At 39.2% G+C, this 26,651-nt stretch overlaps 1 protein-coding gene across 1 annotated transcript in view; it reads left to right on the forward strand.

Annotated features, from left to right (window-relative positions):
- SPAG16 (sperm associated antigen 16) overlaps positions 1–26,651 on the forward strand; it is a 413,057-nt gene that overhangs the window by 287,538 nt on the left and 98,868 nt on the right. The window contains exons 15-16 of the mRNA XM_040603905.1: positions 446–511; positions 18,432–18,558. Coding sequence (XP_040459839.1) covers positions 446–511; positions 18,432–18,558 — 193 coding nt within the window. The remainder of the gene's footprint in view (positions 1–445; positions 512–18,431; positions 18,559–26,651) is intronic.

Below are 26,651 nucleotides of genomic sequence, written 5' to 3' on the forward strand. Positions count from 1 at the left end.
TGTAGGTCACTTACGGGCTAATGTGGAAGATGACAAAAGATAATTAATCTTGATTTCATGCTTGTGATTCCTTAAGGAAGACTTTAACGGTGTGAGTGGAATATCAAGAGACAGGTACTGAATCACTGCCCAAGAGCAAGAGCTCAGTGTTATGGACATAGTGATTACACCTTTTAATTCAAACCCTCTGGCAAGGGAGATGGCTTTCTTTTGTGATGTTTGAATGCACCTTTCCTGCTAGCTATTATGTGAAGTAAGGAGATAGATATATCCTTAGTAATTGCGAGAAAACTGTTCCTCTTCAAGCAACCAGGAGCTGTTTTTTAGCACACAGAGTGCCTTGGTTTGCACATAGCCGTAAAATCAAGGTCTATTTACAAGGGTGTAGAATAATTTATATCACTATAACCTATTTAATTGCTTTCTTTTTATGTTTAATTCCTAGGGGCTCCGTGTTTACACATTCTATGGTCACCTGCATTCCTGTAATCATGCTACATTCAACATGAAGGTAAACTGCATACAAATTTGCTTTTTTTTTTTTTTTTTTTTTTCTAATCATCATGATCCTTGCTCTGGTAAATACTGTCATGCTTCTTGGTGAAATAGATACCTCTGTGGCTGAATTCAGTATTAGTAATGACTTCTAGAGCAGTTTAGTGTGACATTCACCTGCCAGCCAGAGCAGAGTCCCAGATACTGTTACAATAAAGCTGCCCCCTCCTTGCACCTACCTCCTTTCTCCTTTCATTACTGCATATCTAAGCCATTCTCCTTTGTAATGATCATTTAGTTACTTAAATTAAATTTGCTGTTTTTTTTCCTGGATGGTTCATTTTTTAGTTGTTGTCTAAAAAGAATCATTCTGCTTGGGATTGGTGACTGTGGTGGGTTGACTTTGGCTGGATGCCAGGTGCCCACCAAGCCTCTCTGTCACTCTCCTCTTCAGCAGAAAGGGGGGGAGAAAATAAGATGAGGGGGGGGAATTGTGGGTCAAGATAAAGTCAGTTTAATGAAACAATAGCAAAAGCTACGTGTACATAGGCAAAGGAAAAGAAAAGATGTTATCCTCTACTTCCCATCAGCAGGAGACATTTGGTGGGAAGCAGGACTTCAGTACAAGTAGTGGTTGCTCTGGAAGACAAACATTGTAAATAAGGACGTCCCCCCCCTTCCTTCTCCTTTTTCTTAGCTTTTATATCTGAGCAGACGTCATATGGTGAGGAATGTCCCATCGGTCACTTTGGGTCAGCTGTCCTGTCTATGTCCCCTCCCTAGATCTTGCCTACCCCCAGCCTACTGGTGAGAAGGGGAGATGGTTGGAGTGACAGCCTTGATGAGCACTGCTCAGCAGAAGTCGAGACACTGGTGGGTTATCACCACCTTTGTAGCTACCGATACAAGCACAGCACTGCGAGGGCTGCTATGGGGCTCAGCCAGACGCAGCACAGTGACAGACTGTGATCTGAATGTTAACTTTGGAAGGGAAGTAATTTTTCCAAAGCGTTTCTTTGAGGTGATATGAAATACTCTGAAATGATCAGAACATTTGTGATTCTTGTAGTTCTCCTGGTCATATTGCTCTTTAAAACTGGTGTGCAAGTGGTGAGGCATGTGCTGATTTCTGCTACCACTTGCACTCTTTTCTCTCAGGGACCATCTTTCCTAAAAAATACCTCAGCGGTATACCTGCTCCCTGTGCTCTCACTGCCACTTTCATTACAAGTAGAGCAAGGTATTATTTTTTACTGTAGGAGATGGTGAATATTCTCCTCTTGTTCAGTATCAGCTACTGCTTTACCGACTGCTTATGTCAACCCTATGTGTTTATAGGACAGACCCTAGGGGCTGACATAACAGAAAGTGTAGGATAAGCTTACGTAAAGGAGGGAAATAGGAATTCCCAGGGCATCTTAATTCTTCCTTGGCTGCATGCATGTATCTGTATATTTGAAAGGCACGATCTGCCCCTCAGTGTTTTGAAACACTGTGGTGTAGAACAAAGAGTGTTTAACAGTAGCACGGATTATGAGGATAATACCGTAGTAATACTTTGCACTGCCTTTAACAGGAGTATTTACAAAGAACCTCATGCTCTGATGTGACCTATAATGATTAACAGGAAGCTGAAAGACTGTGTGCTGATAATCTTCCAGATAAGCATGTTATTTTGATAAAGAATATTATAGTTGGCATTAAACTCTAGACTAAAATCATTGGTTGACATTCTCAGTGATTGAATTAGTAAAAATGGAAACATCTAGTGCAGCATTGATTAAACTGACTGAGGAATATAATTTCAGAAGCTGTAATTGCAGTTATATAAATTAACTCTGTATGTACTGGAAAACTACTGAAAAGACTAAGTAGTTGGTCAGGAGTTGTACAAATTACAGTTGTCACATTGGCTGGCTAGCAAAGCAAGGGCTATATTCCAACCAAATATAGCACCAGAGAACTATTTTTTTACCCTCTAGTGGTTGCCCACTAAGAAATTAAAATATTCCACCCTAAGCAAGCTGAATAAATTGTTCTGAGTGACAGTTTTGTTGTTGAAAGATGCATGTTTTATGAGGAAAAAAGTTTTTTATAGAAACAGTATTTTCAGCAATAATTTCACAGGGAAGATTTTGGAGATTGATCAGGGACTATTTTTTGGGCAAAGGTGCAACATCGCCTCCAGAGTGGCCAACAGAAAGCCTCGTGGTTAGACCTGGCCAAAGAAGCCCTGCAGCCAGGCAAAGATTTGTTGGAAAAGTCTGGTTTCTTAACTCTGAAATGGCAAAACTGAAGGCTGACTGCTGACAGAATCTGATCTGGATTTATTATTTTTTATATATATATATCCTAATGTCATGGGTCTGCAGATTCCATGCCTTGTCAGAAGCCTTGTCTATAGGGTCGGACTCTATGGATTCAGTGCTGTAATATGAAACGTCCCAGGAGAGTCACTTTTTTTTTTTACTTAGGATATGGGTCAGTTTAAGTAGGCTCCTAAGTCACTTCAGCGGGCTGGTGATTGTTGTGTCTCAGGCTGCTTAGTGCCCAAAGGCGTTTTTGAAAGGACATGAAATTCTAATTACACAATGTCCTGTTGAGAAAATACAAGAACAAAGAAGAAAATTTCCAGTTAGATCAGAGAGCTATCCAGGCAGGGTGTCCAAAAATTAAGGGTTATTTTAGGGGAAGAGAACTGCATGAGGCAGAAGGGGAAAAAAAGAATAATGCGTTTATACAAATTGAAAAAATCCTCATTAAACTCTGTGAAACTGATGAAATCTGGGTTATTTACTATACCACGCTTCTGAAACTGTAGTTAATAGTTTTTTGTTAAGTGGGCAACATTCACAGCCAGAGCTATTAATAGTGCTCAGATTCCATAATTAGCCATTTCTCTATGGAACATAACTGCCAGTCTGGCGCCTGAAACATGGCCATTTGTTGGAGGCTGCCTTGCTGGGACATGAGCTCTCTGGAGAATCTGGCAGGTAGTCATATTACCCTGACAGAAACTTCTGTAGTCATGGTTATGTCAAGACTTGAAAGATAAGTTTCAGCAGTGTATAAAATCTGTGGTTTTCCAAGTTGGTTCTCTGCCTGTGGAAAGTTTGCAAAAAATTTAAGCAAAAGCCATATAGCTGGGTTTGGATTGAGGACATAGAAAAATGCATCTTTCCTCCTAGAAGTTAGCGTTACTCCCATGTCCCCATAACACATCTAACTTTGTAGAGAAAAATGTTTTAGATGTTTCTTTTCCACTGAGGGCTAAGACTCTGAGTTGAAATATATGCATGTGCTTGTAAGGATGCTTTTTTAGAGGCTACTGTGTGTGCTCCAGTTCTCTTCAAAAGCTCTGAATGCAGTAAAAGATACATGTGAACATACCTTACCTGGGAAAGCAAATATACCCTCCCTAGGGAAACCCAGGTGAGACTGCACCTAAGAGGCAAAGTAATTTCCCTAGTTTTTCAATATTATTGGGATCTGACATGACCCCATTTAGTTGTTGGATTGCATATGACTACACAAACGTAGGCTCATGGTGGGCAAAAGGTGGTGGAGGGAACCCCGTTGCTACCAAAGTGCCTACCTCTGGACATCAAGGCAGGAATGTCCAAGTCAGCCCAGGCCCTCTCTTTCTGTGTTGTGGGTAATTATGGAGAGGATACTATGCATCTGCATAATTCATGCAAAGATGAAAAAATTAAACTCCTAACATTTTCACATTAGTACATCTTTTTGATCAACAACTAGGGGAAAACAATGCCATTTCATACGAGTTCATACCAGAGCTAGTGATTGGTTCTTGAATGTTGGCAGGTAATATAAAATCTAACTATGGCCTAAACAGCATTTGAAGTAAGTTTTGCACATACTTCGCACAGCATTTTCCCAGTTTGGCATATCACCTACACTAATGAAGTTTAAAGACTATAGATGCTTGGATGAATCATTATGAATTTAAAGTAGAATAAAATTTGCTCCCTTATGTGTGTGTATCTATGTGTGTTCAAATAAGGGTATGGTTATCATTCACCTGTGTTTGTATCTGCCATGCTGTGTTTATATGATGTTTGCAGGTTAAGAAATAATTAAAGAGGTTACCAAGTTTCCTTAAAAAAAAGTTTTTTTGGTATTACAGTTTGTATTAGAAAAACCTAAAAGGCTATAAAAAAATGTGCTTGATAGCAACTGCCCAATTTTACCTCTTCATGCCAAAATACAAACAGCATTTAGGTCATTCTTCCATTGATTTACTGAAGGACGAATAATGTCAGACAGTTTTTAAACAAAAACAAAATTTCAATTTTGTTTACCTCTTCAGCAGTCCAGTTGGATGTCAGCTACCATTTAGCTGGGCCAATAATATTGATATTTGATGTCAGTTCTTATTCATTACTGCACCCAAATGATGCAAAAGTCAGATCTTTCAGATGTTTCTATGGATGGCCAAATAAAGCCAGGGATGTCTGACTGCATCTAACAGACACAAACAAGAAAAGAACAGAATACAAAATCAAAAACCTATCTGCTCTTATTGTTATTTATGTATTCAAAGTGTTCACTTCTTTGCATAAACTCAAAGCCAGTTACTTACAAAGGTTACCTGGTAATATCAAACATGTTCAATTATACATGCAAAAGGGCTAATAGGTTCTTCCTTTAGTTTATTCCTGCCTCCATGCATAAGAAATATAATTATAGAACTGAATTACATTTTAAATACAGATTTTAGTATCATTACTTAACCATTTTCAGCCCATCTAATGTTGTTAAAAGTAAAAAAAATAAATCTATTCTGTCTCTGTGTCATGGCAAAACTCACAATCTGCATCAAAATGCCCTCATTTCACTTGCTGGCAAAAAGCTCTTTCTGATAATAGTGAAACTCTCAGAAAACTGCTGGAATCTACTTCCATATCCATTCTCTGAAATATTCATGTTATTCCCAATTTTTGGAGGTAATTCTCCTAGAATGCTCTCTTCCCTTGACCAGGCCTACTGTTTAATCACTTTCCATCATCTCTGATGTCATTGTTATTCACAGACTTCTACAGTTAGCACCTATGTGCCTGTTTTAGGCATTATGTGTGGACCAGATAAGATGTTCTGAAACCACTCTAGAAAAATCAGGTAGATCATCTTTATTTTGATCGGTTTAAATATTCTTGCTATCCAATTCTGATATCAGAGTTTTAATACAGAAGGGTGGATAGACAAGAATGTGTCTAGCAGATATCCTAGATGTAAAAACATTCCTCCAGCTCTTTCTGTGAGGAAGATCCATTATGTATGACCTTAACTGACCATGTTCAGAAGCCCAAGGAAATTCATGATGCATTGGTTTGTATGGGGATGGCTTTCACAAGGTGTTGTATTCCTGTGTCTTGAGAAAAAAGACGGTCTTAGCAAAGGTGCTTCAATGGGACTGAAGAAAATCCAAGCCTGATTTTTAAATGTCATACCTTGTTTGTGTCATTCAGTTCCCATCACCATTTCTATTTTCTTGTCAGAGATAATTTGCAAAGAAAAACTTAGTAATGGGTGTCATACACCTTGATAAGTCAATGACAGAGAAAAATCCTTTTCTCTTTCACACATAGCAGAATGTGGTGACTGAGAAACCTTCAGTGTCAGTGCTCAAATGCACCATGTGCTGCTGGAGTTTACCTCTACACTTCTATACCAGGCAAAATCCAGTTCCTTCACTTTCTCAATTTCAAAGGAATTTCGTTTCCTGGATTATTTTTGGATCAATTTCCCAATTTCTTCTGAGAAAAAAGAAAAAAAATGCTCTGTTAGTCCTGAAGTTTGTTTAATCAAGGCTCAAGTTGCCTTCAGAAACTTGGAGTTAACTAGCATTTCTCTTCTCTCCAGTGTAATTTATTTGTTTGAGATCTTAAACCCAGTCCTGTCAATATTACCTCTGAAAATAATCACAGATCAAGAAAAATCAACTCAAGTGTTCGACACTTTGTATGATGAGAGGTGAGGTTAGCTCATTCTGCCACAGGACCTCTCTCCTCCAGCCTCAGATTTTATATCTTTCTTTTGCTTGACACAGTGTCGATATTTAAAATATTTATTTTTTATTATTATTTTTTTTAAAATACAGGAATCCCTCCTGGTGCTCTTTGTTGTCACCAAGCAGGTACTCTCAGTACATCACAGAGTATCTTGTAACATTCACCCAAACAAAGATGAAGAAGCTTAGATTTGAGAAGACCTTATTTAGTCCTTCTTCCTGATGGTAGGTTCTAGGAAAGTATTTTGAAACCATCAAGAAATGGAAAGCAAAGAATATTAACTGTAACATTGATCATTGCTGAAAAAAACCCTGCTTCATGTTATCTTTTCTTGCTTTGCCACGGAAAAAGGGGAATTTAGTTTTCCTGAATAGTTATATTTGTAGAGACATCACTTTTGGCCTTTTCTGTCACCAGGAATTACAAGATGGATGATATCTGCCTGTCTGCAGGAATTACGTTAAGGCCTCAGGTTCTTTAAGAGGCATTGCATGCCTACCTGGTCAGTCCTTTCAGTCCCCTCTTTGCGGTATGTAATCTTTGCTGGATCCCAGTAGTTCTACGTGGTCATGGTTCGCAGTGACTGCAAACACAGCTCAGGTTAATGCGGTGTCTGCTAGCACCTGGGCTCTGTAAAGGGGAAATAACTGAGGGACAGCTACTCTTCCCTGGGAGCAGGCAGGTTATACCATGATGGCTAGAAGTCTCTAGTCATGATCACTGAGACTTCTGTGCTCTAGAAGTGGACCACACAGAGATGGTGTAGATGAGGAATATGGGGTAAGAAGTACGGCAGGTGTCTGCCATCATACTGTCTCATTCATTTGTTTTGAACCAGCAGTAAATGAAATATTTCAACTTTTCTAATTGAAGCATTTAATCATATCTTGCTCTTGTTTACATATTAGCATATGATGAAGCTTTGTCTCAGCTCTTCGTGATAAAAGTTTGGGGTAATGCATTGACATTTGGATTTAGAAAACTCTGTAAAGCACAAGCAGAGAAAATGTGGCAGCATTTTGGCTTTGACAGAATTCACTTTTCAGTAATTTTTAAAAATCTGTTATGTTTTTGGTCAGATTGACCCTTGGAAAGATTCTCAACAGAAACCGGTAATTAACTGACCATATAGTATTTTCTTTTATGTTTTCAGAGATACTCAGCAGAAAATGATAATTAAATGACCATACAGTATTTTCTTTTGTTTTCAGACTTTATATTTACAAATATAAGCATACTGTAACATCCATTTGCTCATAACTGAAAGAAAAAGAGATTATCTCCTTTAATGTGATTTTGTTTGCTTAATTCTGTGTTCTGCAGTGAATGTGACCCTCTTTGTATACAATACATGAAGCAAGCACTGTTTAGCATGCAAAACAGCTAGCGGTGTGGAAACTTTGCCCTTCTTTCTTGGAGGAGAAGAATTAATTTGTGTATCCTAAGGAATAAGGATTTTTTTAAATTGCATCTCCTAGCCCAGCATGCCAGATTTTCCTGTGGCAGATGCACACTGTGGGTCCAGACCCCAGCATAATTAATTTTTTATTTTAACAGCTGTTTTTTAAACCTGTTATTTTGCAAAACAAACAAAATCACTATGCAAAGATCCATCTAGATTCTTTTAAATTCAATTTCCCACCTGCAATACAGCCAAACTTGCCTCTCTATGTGATATTTCACAGGAAATTATGTTTTAAAATACATGAGAAAGCATCATACCATCCCTGCCCTCTATCCTGTAACTCTCTCATGTGACAGTAATTTTCTTGGTAAATTGTGAAATTTTTATCTGCCCTGGTATTGTTATCACTGACTTGAATGGGAATCATTGCATACACTGTGTGCTGAGTTGTGAGTCCAGGGCTCCAGACATGGCTGCTCACGCTGAATCTGCCTACCTCCAGCTCACCCAGTACTCCCAGTTTGCTGTGGTCAGGTGTGGATGGGATCTCACGCTATATTAGCCAGATAACCTGATAGATGCTATCGGAATGATTTTGCATAGCTTACAAGCACACAGGTAACAGCTCTTTCAACGAAAAGCATTTTTGTGCAAAGTTGACTCTTCAAAAGGGCTTAAACTAAATTTGGGTTAGAGAATTGCGTTTAGTTTAGACTGATGATTTGTGTTTGGTAAAAGAACTCTCACTTACCAAGTCACGGCCAAAGGGAAGCAGTGTATATATGTGGTTGCGTAGCATATGGCTTTATGCAATACAAAGTTGGATTTTAAATGAATTTATGCAAGAGTGAAAGTAGGGCCGAGTTTGGAAAGGCCTCTCTGTTATGAAAATGGAATTCTTCTGTAGTTGCGTAAATATCACTGTTAGAAGGTACTCAAATATCAGATGGATTTAATCTGAAAATAACCAAGAATACACAGCTGAAGTCCATCAAGTATAGGAATGCAGATTAAAACTCCATTTTGATATGGTATTGGGTTTGCGTGTCAAGGTTTTGGTAGTGGAGGGGCTACAAGGGTGGCTTCTGTGTGAAGCTGCTAGAAGCTTCCCCTATATCTGATGGAACCAATGCTAGCCAGCTCCAAGACAGACCCACCGCTGGCCAAGGCTGACCCCATCAATGACAGTGGCAGTGCCTCTGGGATAACGTATTCAAGAACAGGAAAAAAATCTGCATCTGGAGAGAGGAGTTGAGACTATGTGAGAGCAACAGCTCTGCAGAAGACCCCCAGGTCAGTGGTGGAGGCAGAAGGTGCTCCAGGCACTGGAGCAGAGATTCCCCAGCAGCCTGTGGTGGAGCTGGTGGTGAGGCAGGTTGTCCCCCAGCAGCCCATGCAGGCCCACAGTGAAGCAGATATCCACCTGGAGGACCCCCCACAGGAGCAGGTGATTGCCCAAAGGAGGCTGTGACCCCGTGGGAAGCCCACACTGGAGCAGGCTCCTGGCCGGACCTGTGGCCCTACAGAGAGAGGAGCCCAGGCTGGAGCAAGCTGCTCCTGAAGGACTGCGCCCTGTGGAAGGGACCCACACTGGAGTAGTTTGTGAAGAATTGCAGCCTGTGGGAAAGACTCACATTGGAGAAGTTCATAGAGCAGTCTCCTGTGGGAGGGACCCCACACTGGGGCAGGGCAGAGTGTCAGGACCCTTTCCCTGAGGAGGAAGTAGGGGCAGAAACAGCACGTGGTGAACTGACCACAACCCCATAACCTGTCCCCCTGCGCTGCTGGGCTGCTGACTGGGAGGAGGGAGAAAATTTGGGAGTGAAGTTAAGCCTGGGAAGAAGGTGAGGTTGGGGAGAAGGAGTTTTAAGACTTGTTTTTATTTTCTCATTACCCTACTCTGATTTGATTGGCAGTATATTACATTATTTTTTTTCCCCAACTCGAGTCTGTTTTGCCCGTGATGGTAATTGCTGAGTGCTCTCCTATCCTTATGTTAATCCATGAGCCTTTTATTGTATTTTCTTTCCCCTGCCCAGCTGAGGACTGGGAATGACAGAGCAGCTTTGGTGGGCACCTGGCCTCCAGCCAGAGTCAACCCACCACAAATATTTAGCTGGGTTTTTTGAGCTGGTTCTCAAAATAATGGGATGAGATTTGTTGAACTGACCATTCTTTCACCTGAAATACCTTGAAACTGTGAGAAACATTGAAACACTTACCATAGGTCATAACTGGGCAAGCTTTTGTGAATACATTTTATATATTGTTGATATTTCTTCTTTATGCATTTAGTTTTCCTTAAAAAATGCCTAAAGACAAGATAAAAAGCCAAATATTAAGTTGGAATTTTTTTTTTTTTTTGCATGTTCCTTTGGTAGTGCCTGTTTAAGAAAAAGCACATGGAATTTACTGACACATTTTCTTTCATGGACTTGGATGTTCTGCATTTTAAAATGGGCAATTTTGCTTTTCAGCAATAGATCTGTTGCTACTAACACTAATTTATGAAAGTATGCATTACATTTATATTTTAACATTATTGCAGTGGATGCCATCCAGTTTTTAAAAATGTATTTATTTAGACTTTAAGGAACCAAATGACAATAAAATCCCGGTACATGAACATGGCGTACCCTAGGAATTTGTTATGCTTATTGTTCTCAGGAGTGTCTAATCAGGTAATGATGGCACCTGACTTCACTTTAGTTGTGGTGTCTCTCAAAATACAGAAAAAAGCCGGTAATGGCAATTATCATTCATGGCCTCCTCTCACTGCACAGCTCCCAGAATTCAAAGGCATTTCTTTGATGGTTAGAAAGGAAAAACAAAATTGATTATTTTAAACCTCTCTGCAAAAGATATTGCTCTCTTTGCAGTACTGTTTCAAGTGTAATGTCAACTATGGCTAGCAGTAACTCTGCAGGGAGTGCAGTGATCTTGGGTTTCATATGTAAATTTATGCAAAGCACTTCTGCAAGCCTAGCATGTGTTGTTCTCCTCAAGCACCACAAGGCACTTCCTGCTACTTGATGTGGCAAAGGGAAGAGAGATTCCCTCTGTTTCACACAGCAAGAGGAAAGCCTGCAGAGTGCATGTAAACAAACAAGAGACCCATGAACCATCCTTATTTCTGAAAGTCGGTAGAACTGGAAATTCTGCTGCAACAAAGTTCTGCCATCTGCACTGGTTACTTTTAATGGAGCTCCTCCTTTGGAGGACACAAAGAGGTGTTCTTTATGAGCCTCCATATGCTCTGAAAGGATAAAATGGATAACCTAGAAATAATATCGTTTTAGGATACTCTTCATCTTGATCAAAATCATCACTGAGAAAAAGAAGTAGTAAAAAAATCCTGTCTTGATATCTTTAAGTTTCTTGACATGCGATGGCCCGCATACCTGTTCATTTATCAGCGCAGATGTCTCATCCACAGGTTTTTTCCACCTCCCAATATACTTGTTTCTCCTGCACTTTCTAATAGTAATAGACTTTTGGTCACTAATCACATTAAAGAGGCATCTATGTGCCTCTGTGCTTCTGTAATAAATTTCCCTTCTCAAAACTTCTCCTGAGGACTGTCTGGTTTTTCCCTTTGCTGTTTGGTTGTTTGCATTAACAGCACTCATCCCTCAGTCAGTGCTTCTTTGCGTGTATCACTCTCCTTTCCTTATCCCACTAGAACTTGCCATCTCTAACTGCATGCTTCTGAGTGCCTGCAGACAGTCCTGATGTCTTAGCTAAAGCTGGTCTGGTCCCAGCAGTAATTGCAAAGCATTTAATTCTGGACCATAATTTAGAGTGGCTAATTTGAAGAACCCTACTTTTTTACAGCACTTCTGGTGAGTTAACGTTCTTTCACCTTCGTTGCAATAAGTGTTCAGTATGTCGGTGCTCTGGACTGCAGCATCATGTGTGAGAAAGTGCTGACACAGAATTCCCCTATTAGGTTTCTAAAGTATGTTTTGAGTTACCATATTCATTATGAACCTCAGCTGTTGGGGTGCCTGAAGGAAAAAGAGCAGGCAAAAGATTTGGAGCTGGGACAGGAATGATCCCTGCTTCCCACAGGCATAAAACATGAGTTATCCTGAGGCATCTCCTTTGAGCTAGCAGGGTAAGTGCTGATATTCTTAAGAGCCTGTAACGGATTTTTGTAGTTTTGAATCCATAATGTTTTTTAATAATAGATATTGTATTGCCTGTTTGTTCAGATGTCCACAGTGCATGTAGAGCTGGATTAGGGTAGGAGGATGATTTTGCTCCAGAGCACGCATGGTCAGTACGACCTCAAAACCTGCACATTGAACCATAATATCAAAGGGTTACAATAGACCAGTAATCACAATAGGTACAGCAACAACAGAAAAATTCTTAGAGCAAAGTGTACCAGTTCTACACTGTGCAAAATTAGGAGTGGTTCATTGACAGCTGCTAATAAAGTTCTTCTGTAAGAACCAACAGTGAAGCTCTGAGAGATGATTCTTGCTGTGTCAATATCTTGGATTCACTTCACCTGCAGAAGAGCTGACTTCTCACAAGTTCATGTCTATTCAAATCTGTATAAAATCTCACAGGGAGTAAGGACCACACACCAGTTGCTTGAGCTCTGGGTGTTCAGTTGCTTTGAAATGTAAATGATCCTTTGTCACTTTGATTACAATGCAGAAGTTGAAACTGTAAAAGGGAAAAGCTAGTAAAAATGCAGATGGGAAAACACTGGCGCTGCCTGCAAATAACCCTTAATCACCCCTTTTCCCTGACTCTTGATGAAAATAATTATTAAAAATAGACCACTACATTTTCAAAGTGGTAATCAATGTCGCTGTGTATTTTTGCTGGGCTAAGTAATTCCATGTCTTTCTATGAAGTTGCTAGTTTAATTTGAAACTGGGATGACTTAAGTCTGATATTTCGAAAATGGGTTGTGATTGATTAGTCATCAGTCTAATAATGGAATACATCTGCATTTTTCCTCCATCTTTAACATATTTTACATAATTCATTTGGCTTAATTGGGCATTAAAATCTTTTTCCCTGTAACAACTGCAGCAGATTCATCCGCCCCTGCTTGGATTCTCATGAGATCCCTCTGCCCTTGCTCGCTGCTGCTCAGAAAACCCAATTCTACCCTGCGGGATGGGGTGACACAGGGATGGGACTCTGTCTGCTGTCTGTTCGTGCCCTGTTATTTTTTCTGAGTGTAGTTAGTTTTTGCATTACAACAAGGCCGGAGGTAATAACTCTCATCAGGTTTCTGATGTGCTTCATGCTGTAAATGTGGGAGGTAATGATTCCTCTTCTTAAAAATATTCCCTTTAACACATATAAAATGGTGGTAGAGTTAAGTGGCTTAGGATGTGTCCCACAGGGAGCTTCTTAGAGATGCAGATTATTTGAGTCTGTCTCAGTTGGAAGTAGCTGAAGCTGTTCCTCATGCGGCCACTTTGTCTACTGGCACTTAATGGCAAGGAGTTTCCACCATGCTTTATTTACACAGAACTCTTTTTACTTAGTTCAGAGACTCGTAACAGTAACAAGTCTGGCAAGACCAGTAACAACCTCATCAGCCCTTTTTTATGCCAGAGGTCAACCAGATTCCCGATAGTAATGGAAATGGAAAATAATTATCAAGCTTCTTTCAAGATGCCTAGAGCTTCAATCTGTTTCCACTGAGGTTGATGAAAATCTTAGTCTAGTCATTGTAAGTGTCCCTTAAAATACACTTCATATAGCTACAGCTTCTTTAAAAACTGACTTGCAAATCGGTAAACTTGACTGATTTGATATGAACTTGTCACAGTGCAAATGAGTTGCCCATTCACTCGCTATTTTGTCTTTTTAAAAATATTTGCAAAAAGTAATGAAAGAACTACTGACCTGCCTTCAGAATTAAACTTTGAAGAGGATACTCCTGGAAGTAGTTTATCACAGTCTAAATTAGATAAAGCTGCTTGTTGCAGCTCATATATTATTGATCTTTCAGCAATAAATCCAGAGGTAAGTTCATAAGCAAGAGACAAAATTATTCAGATTTTTATTCCTATGCCTGGTGTGAAACAATGATTTTCCGGAAGTATTTGCCTAAAGTATACCTAGTGATCAGTCCCATTGTTAATCATTATTAATTTTCACAAGAAAAAAAATATTTTTAAAAAAGGAAAGAAGAAAACTGATTTTTAAAACTTCCTGGAAATGTTATAAATCTGTTAAATCCTGATGTTATTAATTGCGTTACAATGATTTGAAAGTGCCAGTTCAGATTGGGATTGTGATGCATATGGAGCTGCGCATACCCATACTAATGGGAGATCTTCTGTAATATAAAGATGTTCGTTAAGACAGCAGGGAAGGCAAAGAGTGGAGGGTGGAACTTTAAAGGCAATTAAAGGACTTGCAAAGTCCTTTAAGCGGAGCCTGGAATGGAACCATTTGTTGAATCCAGACTAATTGAATCCTTGTATAAATTCTTTAATTACTTCAGCGTGCACACACAAAAAAGCATCAACTTGATTATATAGAATAGGAAGCAAGTCTTTCCGGTTTTATGAATCATTCTACATGGTCTTTGATTAGAGGAAGTAATAGAACTGAGCTGTGGCTGCTGCAGCATAAAATGTAGTGTAAATGAAAACCAGTACAATAGGAGCCTGCTTTGGCACATTTTCTCCTTTATCTTACTGTCTCCTCCTTTTGATATTGGGTGGTTGATGGAATTGAATGTGGTGTTGGTGGTTTGACTTCGAGAATGCATCAGCAAATGAAGTTTTAAGGGTTAATTAAGTTACCAGCACTTTGTATGTCCTAGTAAGGGTTTCCTTAAGCACCAGAAAACCCTTTTGTTCAGAAAAGGAACTTCACCAAGGAAGCACCTCCACGGGATGGACTGGCTGATAGGAAGCTCATCACAGGCAGTGAGCTCAGCAAAATTAGGGGAATTAGGAAAATTAGGAGGGCTTTTCCATGAACAACTGAAATAGTTACTGTGAAAGGAAGGAAAAATCCAAAAGCTCATAGGAGAATTCAAAGCGATTAAGCTTTAAAGCTTTTGAGAATGGCCCTTGGCCAGTTGCAAATGACTTTGTTTAACATATGACTTATCCCTTTCTTTTACTTTGAATGGCATGTAGCTTCAGTTTATCCTTAAGCTTGATTACATTCCTGGTTTATTTCTTGCTACTGAAAATTTTTTATCCCACATCTCCAGCTCACTTGATTTAGAAAAGGTATGTAATAGAGATGACACCAAGCAAAGATGTGATGAAATGTAGTAGCTGGCTCATTAACAAAATCCTGGGTTTAGTGTAGCAGCTGCCTAGGTATCAATAATAATTAGTGCATTTAAAAATAAGTATGTAGACAGAGTATGCCGAGGCTGATAAAATAACCGTTTGCTTATGTTGACATGTTACCATCAGGACCCTATGTTTTCTTACTTCTGTTTGCAGATGAGGTCTATTGCCTTTTCATGGAAATCAGGTGAAATACACTACTGGGCGTTACGTTTTATGCACAATATGTTTATACCAGGCATCTGAGAGGAAATTGTTAAAAAGTCTGCAGAATTTTGACAGCAAGAAGTGGTTGATCTTGCTGCTAAGATTGTAAACCCTTTGGAGCAGGACCATCTTCTCTGGCTTGTTTATACAGCAGCTAGCACAGCAGGGTGATAGGGTGATGCTCCCTGACCGGGTTTCTAGAGCACTGCTGCTGATCAAATAGTACCTGCAAGGATCGGGGCGGGGGGGGGGGAGGCTCATCCTTTCTGGTGTAGTCACGAATCACCTTGTAATTCTAAAAGAGCTTAAATAGTAAGTTCGGTGGTTCAATGTATCTGATACATAGTAACGATTAGATTGTCTAGATTCCTGTGGGAGGGGAGGGTTGTTTACCCTTGTTTTTCTTGGGGATCTGTAGTAGAAATGGGAAGAAATAGGTATGACAGAAAATTGGATGGAGGATTAAAAGAGGGTGAGGTGTGGATCTTCTCTTGTGGTGTGCCAACTACTGTAGCAAAATTAATTCATAGAAAGAAGAACGTGTAATAAAATTAGATTAGATCGTTCTCCTCATAATTACTCAACTAGTAACGACCTCTTAATCGGGGCGAGTGGGAATGTCAAAGTCAGTTCTACAGTTGCAGTCACTTTGTGGCAGGGATTGTCTCTGATCAATGTTTGCTTAATATCTATTTCAGTGAAGCATTCTTGATGCTAATATGATTTATTAGCTGGACCATGCTGTTACTTAAGAGAGAAATGTCGTATTGAAAATCCATGGACACAACTGTTGACGACATAAGGAGGAGTCACAGAATGTCTTCTGCAACTACACTGAGCAGTTTATGTGCAGTCTTAAGCAAATGGGCTGCCCATTGATCTAGTTCAAAACTGCTGAGTTACTTAATTACTTGCTGTAATTAGGGAGAATTTATTGACTTAAAGAGAGGTCCCTCTGAAAGGTTACAGGGATCTCAGAGTGAGCTTCCAAAATTGGTTGCCCAATAGCAAAAAAGCAAAAGTTGCTTTATAAAAATCAGTGATGGGTACATTCATAGTTAATCCTGACTCCATGCTATCTGAAAAGGATGGGGAGGAGAGAAAGAAGAGCTTTTAGCTATTTAGCATAAAAAATTGTGTCCAAGGGGGAATTTGAATGATCCTGTAAGTGAAATGCGTCAGACACAGGGCAGAAGAGGAGAAGTATTTCTGAGGGGAAAAAAACCCACAAACAAACCCTTATATTTAACATTAAGGATATAGATCAGTTGTGAACAAATAGTTTTAAACTCTCATTTTATACTTAGGGGCTGAGAGCAGGCAGGTTCTAGATCAGCGGCAACGGGATGAATGTGGGAACTGCTGATGTTCTGGAATTCAGTACATTCATTGTGGCAAGTATATGAAAGCATCACATGTAAGAGTAAGGGACAGGATCTGGTGGCTCTTCCAGTCTCATATGCATGATGATGCTTTTTTTTTTTTCCCCCCTAAAAATTTGCTTTATTGAGATCCAGTTCAAGCCATACACTATTCAGAGTGTAGCTGTTGTGTTTGGTGGTTTTGTTGTGTTTGTTTCCGGAAAGGCCTGCTTGACCTTGTTATTTGTGTAGGCTGAACTTCATGAAAGATGCTGCATGAAATGCAAGACAATTAGGTGGGTACAGCTGGCAAGATACCTAAACAAACAGCTTTTCCATAATGCTCAGCACCACTATGTTGAGATGGGATGTAGTTACAGTTACTGAGCCTTTTTGCAAAACACTGAGTGCTGAGAGCTTACACATTGCTAGCTGAATTCTCCAAGCAATGATTGCTTTGTTTCTTCGGGTTACTCTGTATTAGTCCCTGTAACAAGTCAGAATGGAGTTTTGACGTTCTAGATCTCCTCCAAATGAACCTAAAGATTTCATTATACGTATACCATGATAGTGTTTTGCAGGCCATTACTTTTTACTTGAGAAGTCAATGGATATTTTGAGGTCTTAAGTATTCTACTTGCTAAATAACCCCATACGTTTTCTTGTAGGTATTGTCTGTGTGAAAGACGTAAAGATTAATTTGATATAAAAAAAGTAATGGATGCAGCATCTGGCCCATGTTTATCTGCATTGTAGTTCCATACCATTGTGATTCTCCTTCAAAACAGTATCCCTTAATCTAATTTTACACTCTTGCATAAATTGGAAAAGACATTGACTTTGATAACTTTGAATGCACACCAGCTGAGCTGGTTTTGGGATTTTGAATCTTTATTTAGGAGGTTAGAATGAAAGGTAAATGTTTCTACATGGGTAGCTGGGGGGTTCTTCCTGTAATGGTGGCAGAAACTAGCTAAGCAAAGTTATGTATGGACATATTTTTACCCTGCCTTCTTTGATGTTTGCATTTGTTCATATGCTACATATTCAAAGTACTTCTGTCACCTTTTTAGGTTAATTTTTTTGTTGTTTGGGTTGGTTTGGTTTGGTTTTTTTTTTAGTTAATATTGAAGAGAGGCATGGCAGACATGGTCCTGCTATCTTTCCTTGCATAGATAGTTCCTGTGTGCTTCTGACTCACTGTAATGAGATTGTCCTTAGCATGGCTATTAGTGAATATATAGCAATGAAAGAGTGTCTGTTCTGCTCTAATCTCATACTTTCCATTGAAAACATGAGTAGACAAAAATCAGAGCTAAAGGGCCACTCCTGTGTCTCTGTGAGAAGAAAAGTTGTAATCACAAGCCATGTTCTTAGCAGACATTGGTATCAGAATTCAAAGTACCCTCTTTTTTTTTTTATTTACAGTTTCTCCTGAAAATGTTGTATTGTATTGTTGCGATTCAAGTCAAGATGGTTGTTAAGAGGCTGTAATAACCTCACTTCTAATAATTTACGTTTATGTAAATGTGTACAGTTACTATGTGTGGCATCAACAGGTATCCAGCCCTGTGTCATATGCTTTCTTCTTTGTAGAAGTACAAAAGTGATGCCTTTATTTTGTTTCCAATGTTTACAGGGTGATACAATTGCTTCCTGTGACTCCTCTGGCATGATGAAGCTCTGGGACATTCGGAAGTCGGCCCCTATTTTATCCATAGATGCAGGCCCACATCCTGCCAAACAGGTCATCTTTGATCACTCTGGTAGGATTCTAAAACAACTTTTTCTACCTAAAATACCGTTTATGTTGAAATAGCTCTAACATTTGCTTCTGAAGTCAGATGGCATGTGTGAAACAGCATAGGTGTTAATTTTAAATAAGAGATGCCTGGTGGTGCCAATGATCAATACACTTGTTTTCCATGGACTAGATTGACAGTTTAGACTAATGGTCCATTTATATAGAATGAAAAATGTCCAATAACAAAACTCACGATTAATGGAAAAAATATTACATAAAATACAGAACTGATCATTGGGGGTAAAAGACTTAGCAATTTAATGTATGTTCAAGTGATGTTTATTCTCCATTAATGTTTGTTCTTTTATTTTCTAATTCTGTAGTTGCGTTTCATAACCAGTCTTACTAAGTCTTCTTATAATTGCCTCAGAACTTCATTGTGTTGACAGGACTGCTTACTATGCACAAAGCATTGAATTAACCAGTTATTTTTCATCATCGACCATGTATTACCACATCAGCAATATTATGAGTGAACATGCATTTTCATTTGAAGAGGCACTGTTGTAAAAGATTTTTTCGTTTGTTTTAAAGCCAATATTAATCTTCAATTCCAAAGCACAGACAAGCATTCATGGGGCAGCATAGCACTAGATCCTAGCTTGGGAAATCATTCTTACTCAAAGGTAGTACAATATGATACTATATAATACAACAACATATAATGTAATATATATAGGTATATTGCAAATTATGTATACATTTTTTATGTTATGTGCATGATAATTAAGGAATCATTAAACAAAAATAATAGTATGATATTTTGTCATAATGACCCGCATACTGTGGAATGCATAATATCAATATATTGAGTCAAATGGCAGAAAACTTTGCCATTGAATTCTATACCATTTGTATAGTGATTTCACAGATCTCTCTTTTGTACCATTAAATAAGGTATTTTCATTTCCAAGAGGAAAAAGAATGCATTGACACTGTCCATTTTTGGCAGCTTCCCAAAGACAAATTTAACCACTATTCTATTTATGTGTGTAATTTGGAATAAGAGCTCATTTTTTGTTCAGGAAGATTTGAAGAAGTTCTGCATTTTTGTTTCTGGAGTATAATGTTGGGTTATTTGCAAAGGAATCTCATCCCTGAAAAATGCAGTAGCAATATTTCTAGCCAGATGGGAACTTTCCAGTAGAAAGGTTATCAGCTTCAGGTAATCTAAATGGGCAAATTTTTCCATAATTTGGATAAAATCCAAAATTTTCTCTGCAGGAGTTAGCACGCAGCAGAGATACCAAATTGGAATGGATGATCACAAGGAGGCATAACGCAACAGGATGCAGTCGCACCTAGCTAAAGATGGGAAAATATCTAGCTAAAAGCGACTATTGCAATTCCTGTTGTTTGAGGAGTGAGTGCCTGTGCTGCCTACCTAGGGACAGGGGGCGAGGCATAGCAGGCACTATCCGCATGCACAGGCTGAAAAGGCAAAGCCTGTTCTGAATAGGTACCTTGTAGAAATGCAAGCATATTAATTTCTATTTGTTATGGAGCAGTATTTCATTTACTTGATGAGTGGTGGGAAGGAATGCATTTTCTGCACTGCATCGGAGGGGAACGGTGCAGTATCATTCACCAAACCTGGCCTTGCTGGGGTGTAGCTCATTCGGTTACTGCTAGCCATGCAGTGTGGGACCCGGTCTGAGGTAAATATCTTCGGGACCCTGGCTTTGTGGGTGTTTGATTCATGCTGACGTAGCATTTTCTAGCTAATACCAGAATTGCCAAGCAAGCTAAACCAGAGCGCCTGAGTAATCCTAAAATGGTGCATGATACATCAGTGAGTGAGGCTGAATGATGTGCTTGTCTGCAACAGCAATGGATAAAATGATCCACCAGGTTCCTGCATCATTTTTCTAGACAGTAATGGATTGGTTAGTCCAAACTATTCAGTCAGTCATTTGAGTGAACTGAAAATAATAACCACGACGAAATAAGTCAAACAGCCAGATTACTCCAGAAATCAATGGTGATTGGAGAATATATCCTGTGTTTTACTCATAGCCTGTTGGGCATGGGACTTATTTGGGACTTCTGTCTGTGGAAAAGCTTGGGTGGATTTTTCTGACCTTATCAAAATGTGGTTTAATTTCCAGATGTATCATTCAGTCTCTCCTGGTGGTGTTATTCCACCTTATGTAAAATACTTGACTGTGTTATTAGTCGTAGACACTGGAAACAGGTTGTTTAGCATCTTATAGGTGGATTTAATTACTAGATTATAGAGCCATAGTTGAGCATTTCTTTTTCTTCTGCCCAGTAATTATTTAAATTATAGCTAATAATGATAGAAGTGGTTTATGAAAAGTTTAGCAGTATCAGCAAACAAGACTAAAGTCAGAGATAGTAAGTTCCCGACTCATGGAAGATTTTTGTTTGGTTTTCCTTTTATTTTTTTCAAGTAATTAGCATTGCAAATGTAACGTAGACAAACAGATCTTACCTTTTGTTTTTAAGTGGTACTATCTGTTGTCAGTATGACATGCACTGGATGGGAGTTGCTTAAGAAAGAGCTACTACCAAGAACGAGTTTATAAGTTACTGGACTTCTGATGGCATTATTGGGGATGGTCCTTGCTAACTTTAGTGATCTGAATGGTATTCGTGGCATAAATGCTTGACCACACTCAGATCTGAAATAACTTGACGAAAAAAATTGTGTATAAATCTTCCTGCTTCAGCTACACTCTGCCTTAGCTTTTCTTTAGCTCAGCTTAGGGGTGGACTTTTCCATATGGCATACTTGTGAATGAGGAGAAATTAATTACATGACTAATTATGGTTGCATTTTATGTGGATTTTCTTCTTTCCCCCACTCTTTCTGAAACTAGCCTATGATGTTGCAATAAGAGGTGGTGATGGAGCTGGCTGGGACTCAGCCCGCTGAGGGCAATGATCTTCAATATTATACTTGATATCAGAAATACAAAGGAATATGTCCTTTGAATTCTGTATGCTGTGAACAGTCTCAGAGAGGGAACCATCTGTAGTTAGTGTGCGGGATGGATCACAATGTAACCAATTTTTTAACTAAATTTACTTTTATTTTTTCATATGCAAGTTAACCAACATCTCCATGTACTTGTATTCTTGTGTAGCATTCATGAATATCTTAAACAGCCTCTTGTCATCACCTTTTGTATTTCTGGTTACTGTTTAGAAAATGTACTTAATACGATTAATCACAACGTAGCATCGCATATGTGAGTTACAGAAGCTGGAGAGGATTCTAGTTTGTATGCATTTTTTTTTTTACATATTTAGTTATTATCATAACATATTAGAACAAACAAAACAAGCAAACCCCACTACAACAGCAACAGTCCAAAATCAATAGCAGTTTCAATAAGGCCAATGGAAAACAAAAAATATTTGGAAAACATACCACTATAGATTCAGTTCTGGAGATACAATGAGGTGTTATCATTTAACTACTTTACATCCAAGCTGGACAGTGTTGCTCTCAGCATTGAAGAAATGTGAAGGGTATGTGATTTTTCTGCCAGCGCATTAATAAGTAGCCTTACAGTGCCTCTGAACATCTCAAAGGGCAATACGTACCCATTTTATTCAGCAGGAGAGTATACTGAAAGAATTTAAAGGTTGTAAATTAATGTGAAAGTTGAGAAATGCCAGGATCAAGATTACCTTGTGATAGAAGCGGTGTATTTTATAAGATAGGAATTCTGAGGGTGCAGGAGACACATTGTTTTAAAAAGTGACTGTTGAACAAATGGTCTGCACTGTCAGCTGTGGTGGGGGCAAGGTAGCTGCTCAGTGTTACTATCCAACAGCAAGATTTATTTGCTTAATTACACATCACATAACATTACACAGGAGGCAGCTGTTAGTCCAATGGGTGACAATTGTTTGCTGTTTGGTCTGGAGTTGGTTTTGGTGTTAAATAGTGGTCTAAAGAGTTTGTTTCTCTATATTATCCACCCTTTACTGAATACAGAATTATTGATGGAATTTTCTGGGATGCCGTTGCTAAAGTGTGTTCAGTATTTGCACTTGACATTATTTGGGCTATTATTGATAATATTAAAGCCACAGGCAATCTACACAAGCTTCACGAGGGATGGAGGTACAGAGATTAAACCTCAGATTGTTGGAATTTCTACTGATATAGAGTCTTCAGGTAAAGTTCCTGAATTACAGGTTTTGGATTCCTTACCTGGTAACATTTTCTGTGCTCAGAACAGAACTGGCAGAAATACTTCTTGTAAATTGAGGCGAAAAGTTGAGAAATATGAATTGTAGTTTTAAATTCATGTTCCTAGTGGAGTATAGATTATATTTCTTAAAGAAAACATAAATAATATTGAGGTATTATATGTCTCATTTATTTAGAGGTTTGATCTTGCAGCTAGGTGTCCACTCAATTTTCTCTTTGACTTTCTCAATTTCACTTGGTATATTGGCTGCAAAGACAAGCTGGTATTGAGGTGCCAGGTGTCTCTCTTTTCTCTTGTTTCCTTCATATCTTTTGTTAATTGACACTGCTTAAGTGGCACTGAGTAGGTAAAGCTTCATCTTGTCTGCATGGGGATTTTTCTAGGATGGAAGAAGATCCATTTTGCTGGGAAGCTGTACGCTGGATTTTGCAAATTGGCAGCTGGAGGTGGCGAGAGCAGGGCATGATGCAGCTGCACCTTTTGGACCTCAGGAGGGGACTGTGTCCCAACTGTCAAGAGAACTGGAGCAGGACAAGATCTTGACTCTTTATCTCAATTTTTTTGCAGTTTCTGGAGCTTTCTTTTTGTATTTGTCTCTGACTTGTTTACAGTTAAAGTTACGCTTGATGGGAGAAAAATCCTCTAGCGCAGAATTTACTCCAGTAATCTTTTTAGCAGCATCTGATTTTGTCCATATAGTGCAATTATGTGCTGACATAATGTGTGTTTTTCCCTATGACCCCCATTTCTGACTAAAAAGCTTTTTTCATTACACTTTATTGCTCTGTGTTCTTTAATCTCCAAAGCAGATTACTTGATAGCATCAATTGATTCCTTAGGGTGCTTTTCCCCTTGTGGTTCAATGCTTGAGTCCCTACCTCAATTTTGACTATGTATATGCTGTCACAAGCAATACAGTCTTGACTTGGGAAATTTTTACTTAAGTTATTGCCAATTAATGCAAACTTCTGATCACTGATTCGGGATATTGAGAAAGAAGAAAACATGAAGAATTAAACAAGTGCTTAAGTAAATGCTTTTCCTTCCCCTTTCCCAGTCGTAGCTTAAGCCAAAAATCTTTCCTGCCCACTTCCTCATCTCTGCTTGCCTTGTTTTCACTGTAGGCTGCGCTTCATCATCCCAGTTTCTTTGGTGTGGCAATGGGTGATGCAGGAGTTGAGCTCCTTATTGCTCTTCCTCCACTGCTCCAGGCTGTCACTGCTTCACTGCAGGTCACCCATGGGCCACAGGTGTCCCTGCCCCGGTGTGGGTGTATATCCATTCATGGATTGATGGGGCAGTCGTATAAATTAATTGGGTGTTAATGCATAAACTGATTGGTTACACATGCATGAACTGATGGGGCATTCATGCATAAGTTAATTTGGCGCTCATGCGGGAATTAATTGGGTGCTTGTGCATGCATTAATTGGGCACTCATGCATAAATGTAGTGAATTCTGCAAATTAATGCCCAATATGCAAATAGACTTTGATATGTAGAGAGATTGACATAGATATAGGCGTAATTCTTTGGATTTGTCCTGGCACTTGCCTTTTTCCACAGAGCTCACACAACTCTGAGTCTGGTTATTAATCAGTTTGACATGCTACAGTGCTGTAGCTCCACCTAACAAGGTGGCAAGGTGATGGAGCCATGTTCTTAGACCACATCTTCCCAATTCCTTTGAAACATTTGCTTGTTCTTCCTTATCTTGCTGCCTGCTTTTCTTCTCATTCAGGCTTTTCTCAAGTCTATTCGTAAAGCACAAGCTACAATCTTGTACATCACTCATTCCTTTCCTTTCTCTCATCATGAATTGCTTAATGTCTGTCCCATCAGAACCCTTTTCTTCACTATGGATTCAGCACTGCAAAATCTGTGTGTTTTCACTGCATCCTTATACACCCTTTCTTATACAAACTAAGCACTCACATGTTCTGTTTCTTTTAAATATAATTGATCCACATTCTTTTTTGCTTAATGAGCACAAATGCACCCACCTGCATCTTTTAGTTCTGTGTTCTTTATTTGGGGATCAGTGTTTTTAGTTTGTCTTCACTATTTTGGCTTCAACTCATCTCCAAGTGCTGTATCAGTGCTCTGCATCTGAGTGCTGTTCTTGTGCTTGCCTCCTCTGCCAGGGCAGCGCAGGGGACACTTCTACAGAAACAGGGCCAAGTAGCAATCAGTCACAAAAAACTCTTCTTGCTTCCTTCCTCCCAAGAGGTGGGGCTAAATGCCAAAATCAGGCCTTTTACTTCACACTGGCAACCTGCAAGTAGCAGTGGGTCCCCATTTCTCCTTTGTCTTGTCCATCTCTTTGTCTTGTTACTCCAGACTTGAGGATCCCTTTATAAAACTTTTCATAACAAAGAAGCCATCAATCAACAGTCAAGCAAGGATGACAGGGAGTGCGAAAGACACTTTAAAAGTCTGTGATATGTGTTTGGTCCATGTCTGAATGTGCATCCCTGCTTTAAACTGATCTGTGGGAAATAAACTTGGAGGTCCACCATTTGTTGACCAAGCTGCTTTTCTACAAGCAAAAGGTCTTCAGAAATTATACCCTGCATAGAGGGAATGGTGGTGGGCTGGTTCACCTCACCCACACTAGTAGAAAGGTTTTGTGTTGTGTCCTTCAAGCTGAAATCCCTGCTTTGGCAGAACTTTGCAATAAGCAAATGCTGTTGCCCCAACTGTGTACTCTTAGACAGTGCACCAATATTGATGTTTTGTCCCTAGGCAGCCTGCCCAGCCTGTGTGTTTGAACTGATGAATCCATTAGTGGACTCCCTGCAGAGATTCCCGTGTGGTCTGAGTTGGTTTACCCAAACCATGACCTATTTTCTAGTCCTGATCATGCTGCTTAGTCTTGGAAGTCAGATCAGCAACATATCCGTGTCAGCCCTCTTTCTCTGAGGATTGCTTACAACATCTGTTGACCATCCTTAATTACTCTTATGGTCAGCATGGGAGTAAAAGGAAGTGCTGGAAGACTACATTATTCAACAGTAATTCCTTGTCTCGTAATTCTCACGTCTCCCCTCAGTGGTTTTGTATTCCATTTCTCTCGTTCTCAATATTTGTTTTCCTGACCATAAAATTATTTAATTTGGAGGCAGTGGGTAGACTGGAACTTACACAAATATGAGCTGATTGACAGATCATTTTGTCTCCTTGTTTCATGGGGGTATGAAACTTAGTTCTGACTGTTGTAGTTTTTCAAAAGGGAAAAAGCTGGCAGTGAATTTCCCCCCTTTGTTGATCAGGAGAAGAGTTGTGCCATGCAGTATTTCTGTTGTGTCATGATCATTTTTCAATATGAGCAAACTCCACAATATGTAAATACATAAGAAAGAAAAGAAAAGGGATTCTTAAAATATATGACATTATTTTCAGTATACACATAATTTAAACTGTATGAAATATTTGCCCTTTGGAAGGGAAGGATGGGGGTGGCTTGGAAACCCCTTATTTTATGTTTTTTGCCCTAGTTGCAGGGTAGTATTTTGTCTCTGGCTGTGTTTTCTTTGCTGAGCTAATGAGGGTGGGGACTGAGTACTACTGCAGGCAATTGCTTTGAGCACAGAGGCTTTGAAGAGATTAGCCCCATTGATATTCCCTTCATCTTTGTTAGAGAGGAATGCTTCCTTCCCTGGAGTGCAAGAAGATGGACAGCTATTTAACAGAGCCAGACTTTTTTCAAGTAGATACTCTAGTACTAAGTATTCCCATCTCACTTGGCTGCATATACCCAGCATAAAAACAACGCTCTGGAAGCCAGGGTTGTTCCTCATTAGAGCAATATATTGACCTGTTAGGGTTTTTTTGAGGACCTCAGGTTGAATGGATTATTATCTGA

Source organism: Falco naumanni, chromosome 8, assembly GCF_017639655.2.
Source record: "Falco naumanni isolate bFalNau1 chromosome 8, bFalNau1.pat, whole genome shotgun sequence".
NCBI classification, from domain to species: Eukaryota; Metazoa; Chordata; class Aves; order Falconiformes; family Falconidae; genus Falco; species Falco naumanni.